General features: G+C 40.7%; 1 protein-coding gene across 1 annotated transcript; it reads right to left on the bottom strand.

Moving 5' to 3' along the window:
* Positions 1 to 6424: 6424 nt before the first annotated feature.
* On the bottom strand, positions 6425 to 11569 carry LOC310988005 (uncharacterized protein). The gene is made up of 3 exons (XM_083974485.1): positions 11215 to 11569; positions 9596 to 9733; positions 6425 to 7497 (listed from the first exon to the last, which is right to left on the bottom strand). The coding sequence occupies exons 1-3, from the start codon at positions 11554 to 11556 to the stop codon at positions 7234 to 7236; spliced, it is 744 nt and encodes a 247-aa protein (XP_083830611.1). The 5' UTR covers positions 11557 to 11569; the 3' UTR covers positions 6425 to 7233.
* Positions 11570 to 13770: the final 2201 nt, after the last annotated feature.

Below are 13770 nucleotides of genomic sequence, written 5' to 3'. Positions count from 1 at the left end.
TTGACCTCTTTAATCAGGAGTCCATAAGGGCGGATGGCTCTCTTTACCAGTTCCTTCTCATCTTCCTCTGGTGTTCCTTCAGGTATTCTGATCAGCCAGTACTCGGGCTGCTTCTCACATATCTCTCTGTACTTGGGGTTGATCCGATTCTGCAGTATCACTTTGTAATCCTTGCCGTCCTTCTTGGAGGTGAATGTTTTGGCGTATTTCTCTGCCACAGAGATGTGAGGAGTAGAGTAAACCCCCCTACCACACCACCACGGACGTAATTTTAGGGGGGGACGCAGGGGACATGTCCCCCCCACTTTTTCAAAACGCCGTTTTTGTCCCCCGCTGTTTTTACCGTCCACAAACAATGTTACACTATTGCACACTATATACCTATAACCGCCATGAGTCGTTCATTGGACGAACTGTAATAAAGCGTTAATTAGAGCTGTATAGGTGTTACATTTGTCGTAGTCTTTTAACAGCTACTCTGGGCCATGAAGTAGGCTGCACCCCGCAGCCTCCGCGAGGCAGGGGGGGGCGGGGGGGGGGCATACCGTAGGAACCCCGCCCCCGCCTGTAAAGCCAGGTTTCCACCATATAAACGACCTTTTTTTTCTCTCTCTCTCTTTTACGGCAACATCCATAGTCCTTAGTGATCTTTGTTTGATATGTCAGGTGGAGCTGCCCATCATACCGACGCAGGATTGCCCCCCCCCCCCCCCCCCCCCCCCGCGTGCGCTCACGTCGGCGCTTTACATGAAGAGCACAGCGACTCTGTTTTTACACTAGTTTGCTCCTAAATACTGGCTTTATAAAACGAATTTCGTTTTCTTTTGATATCATATTGATATTTCCCCCCTGAATGTAGGCGACACCTCTTCTACAACTAGTCTGTCCAGTCTGGAAAATAATTTCTGCACCGTGCGTGTGTGAAGTGTGGACGTGAGTGTGCATCTGCGCAGCCTGCGCACGTGTACACACAGAGATACACATTAACACGCACGCACGCACACACACACACAATCACACACACACACACACACACACACACACACACACACACACACACACACACACAGAGAGAGAGAGAGAGAGGGGGAGAGAGAGCGCATAAGCCCAATAATGCCGGCGCAAATTGGTGAATTCTCTGGTCGTCCAATGAACGAACGTGGCGGTTATAGGTAAAAATGAGAAAACATGATCGATATTTTTTTGTGTGAGTAATATTGATTGTATTTAACAAAACGGGGTGCTGCCCAACATCATTTTAGGAAAAGTCACAGACTGGTGGACTTCAATGTATTTTTTAAATAAAGTTATGCACAAATGAAAATCAAAGTCGTCCAATGAACGGCAGTTGGCGGTTCTAGTGTTCATAGTCACAGCCATAGTCATTGTTCAGTCATTGTTTTATGGTATCTGTGCATCCCTAGTAGAAAACTAAAAGAACTGCTAGAAAACTGTAAGAAACTGAAAGAGTTTGGGTTTTATTAAAAATATGTCCCCCCCACTTCTAAAATCAAAATTTCGTCCATGCACACCACTGTCCTGGCCCTGCCTGTTGAATACAAGCATGAAACAGAATTTAACAGCTTTCATCATTCAACCGCAGTCAGACAGTCATTGAAAGATGCAAGACTTTGTATGCTGCATTTGAGACAAGTCGGAACTTGGATCTTTCCTAGTTGAAAACTCAGAGTTCTGACCTAAAAGCGTTCGAGATGCACTAAGTCAGAAAAAAAATGGCGGACCGGGACAAACTGGCTTCACGTGAGGCATAAATACATCACAAAGGGCACAAAAACAATTAAAAAATAAAGTTTTTTTATGTATTTTGGCATTTAAATGCATTTTAATTGATGTTTTACCGTTGACGGTGTGCCTCTGCACAGGTGCAGATTGTGTGTCATCAGACAACTGATTCCCGGCGAAGTTGGGGTCGATTTTTTTCTCCGACTTTGCCAAGTTGGAGCTCCAACTTCAGGTCGCGTTCGAAATGCAGCATCTAACTTTGTCAGCATGCATGACCTAACAGAACTGCGAACTTTTCAATGACGAAAAGTGAATTCACTCGGGTGGTAATTTTTTTTCGATCAATTGGCTGTGTTTACCGTTTCAGGTGTTATAGTTGTGATGGTTAGTGAGATTAATTAGTCCTCTAACACATCCTAAAGTTTGACTCGTCAGAGTTTTTCAGTATGGAAGCAATTCGGGTTTAAGTGTCGGGAGTCACTGTCGGGACTGTAAAGTAGTGAGTTCAGCAGCAAACACATCATCTACACTCACACACACTCACTCCATGTTCTGTATATTTTTACTTATTTTTTCAATGAAAAAGGAGCATGAAATCAAACCTTGTAGGTTCCTGTGATAATGCCACCAACAAGCTCTACTTTTGTCCCATGGTAGGACACAGGCCACTCCCCCTTCACTGATCTGGTGCCTCGGCCACGGCGTCCCAGCCAGGTATCGTCCTCATACTCACCCAGGACCTGTGGCAAAACAGAAACTATTTTCTTCTTTGTTTTACATATTCTGAAATTCTAGAGCTGTCAAAGTCAATGTGTTTTTATCGCATTAACACATTATTTATTTAATGCTGATGATTATTTTACTGCATGTTAATTGCAATTTTCCTTTTTTTTTTGCAACTTCCGTGGTTCATTTAGAGATGTATGGATAAACTTAGTGAAAGTGTCAAGTTAACAGCTGCCATACCAAAGTGGATTGCTACACATTGCAGGACGATTGTGGAAGATATTGGCTTGAGGGATTGTTTTAGGATTGCATTGAATGCATGTATCCCCCAGGACAGCCTCTTGGTTTTGCCTCAACTTGACTCCATATAGCTTGGAGGGTGTTCAATAGACGTATGGATATATGCATGCTTATCTATAGCAACCTGATGCTGACTCAAAGATACAATAAAAGTACACTCACCTTGAGGCCAAAGCGTTTGTACCCACATGGGCGTTCATACTCCTCTCTACCTCTCCAGAAAGTCACAGTGTCCTTCCGGTTGGTGAAATCATAGTCATGTTGAGGGTGAAAGAACCGCTGCTGATCGATGGCGATTTTAAGCTTGATCTCTCCTGTTTTTTCGTCCGTTCTTACACATTGACAAACACCTGGGCAACGAACACGGTGGTTTCTTTCGTATGAAAGCAAAGGAAAAAAAAACATATTATTGGTGTCTTCATGTCATCATGCACATTTGAAAGACACCAACTACATCCTGTTGTTAAACTTCAGGCTCTAATGATCCAATGTGCACGTACTTGTTACATCTTCATACTAAGTGTGATGTCTAAATGAGTCAAAATGTTCAACAATTATTAATAACACTATAGCAAGAGGCACACAGCAGACTTTTCTACATATTTGACATCAAATGCATGTCATCAATACAATTAGTTGTTTTTTTTTAGCAGATTTTTAAACCCTGCAAAAATGTCCACAAATACTACTAATGAGATTATGAGGGCCGGCGCAAGACAAAAAAAGCAAGGCAAAAGAAAAAAAAGGTCAAGCAAAATATAAAAAATAAAACAGCCAGGCAAACAAAAACAAAAAAAATCCTTGAGCCGGATTAAGAAAAAAAATAAATTGATAAAATATCAAACTACTAAATAGTCGGTGGCCATGGCTGCCTCTACAGATGCCTTGATTAAGCTGTACTTCAGAATCGGCTTCAGTAGGAATTCTAAACACATGGTCATAAGGACGTTGAAGAGACTGTGTCGGATTGGTTTGTTCAGGAGGATAAATTTACACAAACTTGGAGGAGATGGCTGCATTCGTACAAAATTAAATATAGCTGACTGGAACTGGACAGATGCGGGGATATCGATGGTTGCATTTCACAAGATACAATAAGGCAATTGATCAAGTTGATTTACCACTTCGGAAAATCACCTTCACACTCCGGCCGCCGTCATCGAGCTGTCAGTCGCTGTACCTACTAAGCTGGTTGTGGTTGGTTAGTTGTTCCGCGGCGGTTACCGTACCTTCTTCGGGCAGCCAGCAGAGACAGCACCCTTGGGACGAGGTGATCGATGGAAAACAGCTCTGCTCCTCCAGATCCACCATCAGACGAATCCCATGGTTTAAAATCAGCGTCAAGGTCCAACAAAAAGCGGCCCTTTGTGGAAAACGGGCGGGATCCATAATCCCCGTTGATAACACTGACTTCGGCATTGCAGAGCGCACTCAAAGCTTCAAGTGCAACTTCTCTGTCGATCATCTTGTTGTTGATGATGATGTTGTAGTAGTTGTAAAGGTCTGGTGCTTCGCCTCTTGTCTCGAAACCAAAATGCAATGCGTGTGTTATATATGATCCTCTCGCTAACTTCCACGTCATGAATGGGAGTGGATAACACAGGGGGGTTTCCAAAATGAAAACGAAACATAGTAGAGTTCCAGTTTCCTCCAACGTAATCACTTTTAATGAGTCACCACAAATCGCTAAGATCTATATCTTCCTATTCACTCTTTAAAAAGCAGCTAAAATACATCTTAACTTTTCTTGAATTGCCCGCCCTCCCCATACAGTATCCCACATCCTTACTCTGTCCTTTTTTATGATTTCAATTTATGAATTTTTTGTATTTGTATTTCCACTGTATATATCTGTCATCTCCTCATTTTTGCTCATATAACGATTATGTATTTATCTCCTTTTTTTCTCGATATGTTTATTTGTCGTTGACAGGGGTGGAACTTATGTGTACAAGCCAATCGGCTTCGTTCCCTCCTTGCTTGCACCATCGAAAATTTGTGTGTGCTAAATAAATAAACCAAACCAATGATGTTGTGTTGAATTAGTAACAACTCTGTTATATTTTATCTTCTGTTTTTTTTTGTTTGTTGCAGTTTTTATGTGGGGTTTTCAAAGTGTGAGAGAGTCCTCCTTAAGGGTTAGGGTTAGAGAGAACTAAACATAGCCTAGGCTATTTACTGAATGAATGAACGAATGAATGAATGAATTAATAAACATAAATTGGTCTTTCCTGTAGGATTTGTTTGATTTACAAGTTTGTTTTTCAGCATATATTAATTATGACAACATAGTGATGTAGATCTCTGTAAGTTACAGAGATCTATATCACTTGGTTTGCAGCTGCTTGTGTGATGAGTCAGAGTTACAGGCTGTAAGACACTGACTCATGCTCTCCCTACAGTCTGAGGTTGAAGTTTATTTTGATGAAATGCACCAATGACACTGTGCAGCTGCTCTCCACCGAGCGTCTTGACCACATGTCAGCTGTCATAGAGGAGAACTCTAGTCTGGGGCCGTTGACTCGCCGTTTGGTGAGCAGCCGGATCCAGGGCGAGAGAGACAGGCCTTTCCGTCAAAACAAAAACACCAAGCTAATAAAATGCGATGAAACTTTTTAATATAAGAAATATAATTTACAAGAAAGTCCCCGAGCCATTAAAGGTATATTGTGTAAGAATTACTCCCATCTAGCATTGCGGTTGTACTACTGTAGATCACAAGCAACTCAGTCGTATTTTTCATGCTGCATTCACGTGAAATTGGGCGGACTGCAGACGGACGATAGCCACTGCACATAGCGGCGTAAACAAGCCTCTATGTGAACAAGTGGTCCGTCAGCACGAGGCAAAACAATACACGTGACAATATGTTGTCATGGCGATGTCGTATTGTTTACCCGACCCATGTTTTACCGGCTTTCTCTCGACTTCTGTGACTAAAATGACATCTGGTTTGTTACCGACGGCCGTCTGCCCGACTGCAGGTGAATGCAGCATCAGTGTAACGCTCCATTCCTCCTCACTGCGTTACCACGGTGACTTTTCACAGACGCCACCTCGACCTGAGCCGACAGCTCCGGTGTCTCCGCTGAGTTTCCGTGGTTTCCTACCGTCACGCTGCCACTGAACGTAAAAAACATGGCGACACCACATGGCAGCCAGCACCGAGCTATGATATGAACGGCAATTCAGAGCTGAAAGGAACACTTCAGTTTGTTGATGAATGAAAAACGTACTTTTGAACGAAATAATACATTTTTGTGAATAGATAACAGGAGAACTTACACAATGTCCCTTTCAGTTAACCTTTTGCTTTTATTTTTATCAAGTTAATGCTTATTTTTATACGTTTTATGTTGGTGAACATTACTTTGGTGAATATGGTGATTTCCTGATCCGCTGGCGAGAAGATGGGAACCAGAATGCAGACAAAATTTGGAGTTAAAGCTCCAGTTGGTAAGTTGATGAAAGTGAAAATAAACTCCGCAACTTGGTCGGAAATTTCAATACAATACTCCATCAGGTCTCTTTATGAACCTCTGCCTAATAATAATAAAAACCGATACAATAAAGTTAAACATTTGGTATAAAAGACAATCAATGACTTGAATATTTAATACTCATCCCCTTGGGGATTAATAAAGTCCAACTTAAATTTTGTGTAAATATTTTACCGTGATTATTTCTCTGATAAGACTGAATAATTGTTACCAACTGAAGCTTTAAAGTCAGGGATTAATGTTTGAGTTTAGGAGTAAGAAATGAGTTTAAACACACTAATGACAAATATCCACGAAGAAGTCATAGTGACATTTTTAATTTCAGTTTCAGAAGATTCAGTGTTTGTTTTTAGCTGCATGTAAACCTGCTTTGTGTCACTCATATCTAATAATAAATGCTTCATATCATATTACAGACTATATGATACTATCATTTTGTGAATTTGTCACACTGAAATAGTTTCACTTTCGATGCCATCCTTCTCTTCCAAGAATTCACCTGCCTTCTGGGAAATCACATTAAGATTTATGGACATAAATAAACAAAACTGTCTCCACCTGAGGGATTTCAACGACTCTGCTCCTCACCTGGCTCAGAAATATTGGGAACAATGTCACAGAGGCAGCAGGTTATAGGTTATAGTTGGTTCATTTCGTCTTTCCATAAAACAGGTAACAAAATAAATACATGAATTAATTAATAATAAATACTAGATGAATCTGCAGGCAGGTGATGGATCAATATGAGCATTTTCTGCTACATTGCATATTTAAAGTGATAAGATTAGTTATAGTTAGTTTATTTGGTCTTACATGGTTGACTATGAACTTCATGTCTGAATTAACATCAGAATATTTTGTAAGAACTGCTAAAGACACACTTCACATTGTATAGACTACACACCCACTTACAAGATACAACTGGAAAGATGTTTTTTCTTTCATTTCTTGTTTTATTTCTACATTAGACTCTTTTCATCAAGAGGCCATAAGGACGGATGGCTCTCTTTACCAGTTCCTTCTGTTCTTCCTCTGATGTTCCTTCAGGGATTTTGATCATCCAGTACGTATCATTGTAAAATTTCTCAATGTACTTGGGGTTGATTCGATTCTGCAGAAATGCTGTGTAGTACTTTCCATCCTTCTTGGAGTGGATTGTTGGGACATTTATATCTGCCTCAAGGAAGTCAGGAGTAGAGTAAATCCCCCACACAGCTCCGTCTGCTGCCTGTTTGATGCAAGCATGAATTAGAATTCAACAACTTATCAACCTCAAACACTTGGATCTTACAGCTTTTACTCTAGTGTGTGGACATGCTTTAAAATCATTTCATGCAGTCTGTAGCTGCTGAGCTTTGTTGTATTATGGATACATTTTCTTGTTATGGAGCTGACTCTTAGTGGGATTTACAGTTTCCTCACACTGGTTCTTGATTTTGAGCTTTGTCAGCAACATTATTTCACTTTTGTTAGCTTTAAAATGACCTGGATGTTAAAGTTGCTGTTTCCCACTCTGTTTCCTACGGAAGCCCTAAAGGGTCATAGGCCCACATACATACATACATACATACATTTTATTCCATCCGTTTTCCCGTGATAACGAGATAATTAATTCGAGATTTCGAGAAAAAAAACGTATATGGTAATGTCTATGGGCAACAAAGTCACGGTTTGTCCCTTCAAATTAAAGTTTGTGACGTGTGTGATTGAAGCAGCTGCTGACAGATGTGCAGCTGACAGTTTCACTAAACCTGAGCCACCATCCGATCCTCCCTCGTTCACGTTGTGATGTCTCTTATATAAAGGCATACACCTCTGTATTCTGTGTTTTTCCTCTCTTCAACTGCCTCATTTTAGAAGAAATAGGCTTACAGACGCAAACTGTAGTTACAGTATTTCAATTTTGTGGTTGCTGTGGTCACTCACAAGGAGTTATTGAGCTGCCTTGCGCAACAATCGGGAGATGGAGGACCCCCCAATATTGACCGGTATTTTGCACAATGATCTGCCCGTTTGAAAGGTGAAGGCAGCCCGTACTGTATGTGGAAAGACGTTGCCTCCGTGATGATTGTCGAAGAGAAACACACATAGAATATCATTCAGCTCTGTTAGAAATTTGAAGCGGGTGCGCGGCGGTTTGGGAACCACTCCGCAGTCTATTAAATCATTGCAGGAAACATCATTCAGTGTAGCAATGTCAGAGGAGCAGGAGAAAAAAGGAAAATTATCTTGTGATCACGAGAAAACGGAGGAATTCTCTCGTTATCACGGGAAAATGGATGGAATAAAAAGTATGGATGTATGACCCTTTAGGTTCTTCCGTAGTTTCTTACTTCACTAACTGTGAAGTGATGAGTTCATCAGAACACACACTCACACACCATTTATATTTTGTAGTATATTATACTCCTTAAAGGGACAACGAGGAGTTTTGGAAAAGCGAAGCGTTTTCACACTACATTTATGAGCCTCCGCGCGCACCGTACATTTCTTTGACCGGGCGCAAGACGGACTCATGTTTTCATTCATCAATAATTAAAGTCAGAGGTTCAAAGAGGTTCACATACCACCGTAGTTCCGACCATAAACAGCGATGCGGCTGCGTTATTCTCATGATTCGCAACGAAGGAAACGCTGGTCGGCTCGACCAGCACTTCCGCCACCACTAATAATAACAAAATAACGATAGAGACAGAACGATATATTTATCGAAAATGGGCCCATTAACAAGTGTGGGTAGCGGAGATTCATCCACATTAACGTGAGACTTTTTTATAACCGAATAGAAACTCCTCGTTGTCCCTTTAACTCTTTTACTTAAATATCTTAAACTATTGTATGTTCTTCTTTGTACGTATGTAGGCCTTTTCTGGACAGATGCTCTACTTCATGGGTTCCATAATTTGCTTAGAAGTCATCCGACCTAATGGGATATGCATGGTTCAATATGACTGAATGATCCTGTTGTCTTCTCTAATAGGTAAGAGACATGGGATACAGGATATGGGTTTTTGCTAGCCTAAAAGTTAAAAGGTCAAGTTAGAGGTCATTGGTCATCTGGACGGGAGGTTTCTCTCTGTCTGGAGAAGGTGGAGTGTTGGAGATAAGCCAACATATAAAAAGGAAGGTTTTTGAGTTGAGAGAGAGAGATCTCATTTTGGACCAGAGATGCTCCAGGATTCGATATTTTTGTACACTGTTCTTCTTCTTGTTAATAAACTTCTTTTTTGAATACAAGCGAAGACGTGTCAGCGGTGATCCCTTCTTTTCATCAACACATCAGTATACCACAATTTCCACACTGAAAACGGAGGATAAAAACAAACCTTGAGGTATTCTTTGATAATGTGATCAACACTGTCCTCTGCAGACCCATGGTACGACACAGGCCACTCCCCCTTCACCGATTCAGTGGTACGGCCGGCGTGTCCCAGCCAGGTATCGTCCTCATACTCACCCAGGACCTGTGGTAAAACACAAACTATTCTCTCCTTTGTTTTCTTTTCTGTCAATTTGATGATATGATATTACCTGAGGCTAATGGTGTTAGCAGCTATGTAGATTTTACTGCTAAAGGTCAAAGAGTTCTATAGGCGCGTTTCCACTGCAGGAACTTCGGGGTCATTTTACGGGGCCAGCCCAGTTGGTGCGTGTATCCACTGCAGGAACCTCCCCCACAGGGCCGCTTACAGGAACCTTTACGGGGCCGGTACTCGGATCGGCCCTGAAGAAGTCCTGGTGGGGCTTGAGATTTTACTCTGTGCTGATTGGTCAGACTCAAAGCAGGATCAAGTGACGCTAAGAGAAAGCCCCAAAATAAGATGCATTTTTTTTAGGGCTGTCAGAGTTAATGCGTTAATTGCGATGCGATTAATAAAAAAAATAGCGGTTACATTTTTTTAATCGCTGTTAATCGCGGCCCATTTTGTCCTCTGTCTGCTGGACTGGAGGACTGGAGTGTGGGACCTCCAGTCCAGTAGGTGGCGGTAAGGCACCTTCAAGTTGGTTGCTACACAAATATACACAGTCTAACATATATCCACAGCTCCATCCATTGATTTTTTGACGGCTTCTGTTGTCAACAAATGCACATGGCCAGGCAGAGGTGTAGCAAAGTAAAGGGCAATTTCCACTGGATGCAATTCTCTGTGTGAGTTTCATGCATCATGTGTTATGATTAGGTAGGCCTACAGGTCTGGTCTAAAAGTTGCTTGTCTAGAGATTATAACACTTTGGCTTGGACTTTCAACACTTTGGAGTGTTGAATGTACAAAGTGCTATATATAATAATTTTTAATAGAGATTAATCGCGAGTTAACTATGGGAAAAATGCGATTAATCGCGATTAGAAAAATTAATCGTTTGACAGCCCTAATTTTTTTATAACCCAACGTTACTAAAAACGGAAAAACGGCCGGAAAAAAGAGAGAATAACTCAGTAAAAGACGAGAGTAGCAGTATGCCTGGTAAAAAAAAAAAAAAAAAAAAAGAGTGGTAAATTGGCGATCGCGGGATTAGGCTACGTGACGATCGAGACGGCTTTTTTTTTTTTTAAGAAAGCGTCTATACTGACAGAAAAAACAACAACAACAAGAGCAGTAAAAAAAAAAAAAACGCTGCACAACGACCACGCAATGATCGAAACTATTGCACGTCGCCATCAGAGCCCTGTGGGTTCCTGTCTGCAGTGGAGACACGGCCACCGAGAGGCCGAGTGAGAGGACGGTTCCTGTAGAAGTTCCTACCCCCTCCTTTTTCCAGGAACTCCTGCAGTGGAAATGCGGCTTATTATAAAAAAAAGATACACAAACAGACCAGGGGATTCAAACTGTAAACATTTTATGCTGACTCAGATTTTTGATATTGTAATATTGAGATTTGGGTATTGAAAAACTGCAGTGAGAAACCTGATGCTCATTCAAAGACACAATAAAAGGGCACTCACCTTGAGGGCAAAGCGTTTGTACCCACATGGGCGTTTATACTCCTCATCACCTCTGTAGTAAGTCTCAGTGTCTTTCAGGTTGGTGAAGTCATAGTCGTATCCAGGGTCAAAGAACTCCTCCTCGTCGATCTGGATTTCAAGCTTGATCTGTTCTTTAGGCTCGGTTTGTCCTGTTGTTTCATTCGTAGGGACATTGCCAAACCCAAACGAACGCAAAAGCAGCTCTGCTCCTCCAGATCCATCACCAACCGATTCCCTGGACTCATCACTCCGGTTGATGGCAGTTACTTTGGCATTGCAGAGCACATCCAAAGCTTCAAGTGCAATTTCTCTGTCGATCATCTTGATGTTGATGTTGTAGCTGTAGAGGTCTGGTGCTTTGCTCGTCTCTGATACAAATGAGCCTGGCTTGTATTTATAGGACCTGCACACACTCCAGTATTACATCATCACATTCAAAAAGCTGGGAGGGGGAGGACTCTGGGGATTCTTTAAGTGAAAGCAAAGATACTCTATTTACCAAGATATCCCATTAGAGGCTGCTCCAATGGTATGAAATGGTTAAACTTCCTGTCTCCTAAATGGGCGTGTTCTCTATCTCGCTCCCCATTGGACAGTGACCGCACATCTGACAGATTCACAGATAGGCTACATATTAACAGTTACACATCTGGAGCTGCACATAATCCTGCGTTTGTTACTCATGTCTTTCTAATAAATGCTTCATATCTACTATATAGTCTTGTCAGTTTGATTTTCCATTAACAACCACACATTTTGCAACTGTATTAACATAAAATGGGGTTATATTACTGAACTTGCACATTCAGCTTCTTGTTACACAGCAGTTAGTCTGCAGCATCACACTGCGGTGGTTTCACTTCTGATGCCCTTAGTCTCTTCCTCTCACAGCCTGCATCTCTAATCCTTTCATCTTGTCTATCTCTACTGCACTGTCAAATAAAGGCAAAAAGCCAAAAAAAATATTTAAAAAAAAACATAATTGTGTTTGTTCTAGATGACTCTGTTCTTCACACGGCTTTGACAGAGCTCAGAAATATTGGGAACAATGAGGTCACACAGGAGCGTCAGTGTTTACAGTAGTGACATGAACAACATTTATTCAGACGTTAATAAGAGCAGCGAGAGACGGAGACGATGAAACGTACAATCAGGTGCAGAAAAACCTCATAATTTGGTGACTCAGGAGATTTTCTAAGTGAAACCAAAACCTGCTCCCCGGTTAATGCTGAAGTTATCAGCAGTGCTTTGCTCAGGAATTAGTCATTGAATCATCCCCGAGCTTATTTTTTCTTATTTTAATTTCAGCTCACAGGGTTTTTTTTGTCGGTTTGATTTTACATTTACAACCACAGGTTTTGTAGCTAATCGTAGCTATTAACATAAAATGGGGTAATATTATTGGACTTGCACATTTATACAGCTGTAAACTGTATCCATATTGAACTTAATAAATTGAATCATAATAAACTCTAACATGTTAGTCTTCAGAAGGATGTGGATCAGATGGAGAGGTTGATGAGTGGAGAACTAAGATCAGCTGCTAAAACAAAACAACAGGCACTTTTTTATTTGTTTTGCCACTTTGAACAGAAGTTATGAAACACAGAAACACTGTTTTTTTTGTTTTGTGGGATTTCAATAGTTTTTTTTTCAGAGCAGAACTTAGTAGGTGGAGGAAAGCTTATGTTACGTAACAGAGTGAATGTCCTGAGAGTATTTGTGCCAAATGTTATGCTTGAATCACCAATTGAACGGTTCTTGCCATAATCTTCTCCACTATAGTCATAAAAAAATAAACCTGAAATCTGAAATCAATAAGCCACCACAAATGAACTAAGGTCATGATGTTTAATCGAATTAGTGACAGCTCAGTTATATTTTACCTTCTGATTTTTTTTTTGTCGTTTCATGTGGGGAGTATCCTCTGGTCTGTCAGGGATACATCTGACAACTGATAACAAATATCAAGAAATTAATAGTGAAACAGAAAAACATACAGTATATAAAAAAAACAAAAACTTGTTATAAAGTGCAGCGTTTCACACTGAGCAACAAAATCTGACTGTGTTTGTTTCATCTATGCTTAAAATTCAAATATATACTGAATAGAAAATTACACAAGCACGAGATCACATCCAAACATTCAGCCACTGTTTTGTCTTCAGAGCAGTAAAGTCATAGAGGCAGCAGATGAGTTATAGTTGGTTTATTCTGTCTTTCCATAATACAAGCAACAAAATAAATGCATAATTAAATTAATAATAAATGCTAGATGAATCTGCAGGAAGGTGATGGATCAATATGAGCATTTATACGACATTGCATATTTAAAGTGATAGATTAGTTATAGTTAGTTTATTTTGTCTTACATGGTTGACTATGAACTTCATGTCTGAATTAAAGCAGATATCAGTGGAATGTTTTTGTTAATATAAGTCCTAAATAGTCCTATTTTCCGTCAGCAATCACTTACATGAAGTATTTCAGCCTAAACACGAGTCTCTCCGTCACTCTGCTCTGCTGTAACCCGAG

The sequence above is a fragment of the Trachurus trachurus genome (genome assembly GCF_905171665.1).
Source record: "Trachurus trachurus genome assembly, chromosome: 6".
In the NCBI taxonomy this organism is placed as follows: Eukaryota; Metazoa; Chordata; class Actinopteri; order Carangiformes; family Carangidae; genus Trachurus; species Trachurus trachurus.
This window is presented reverse-complemented; position numbering and strand designations above follow the sequence as displayed.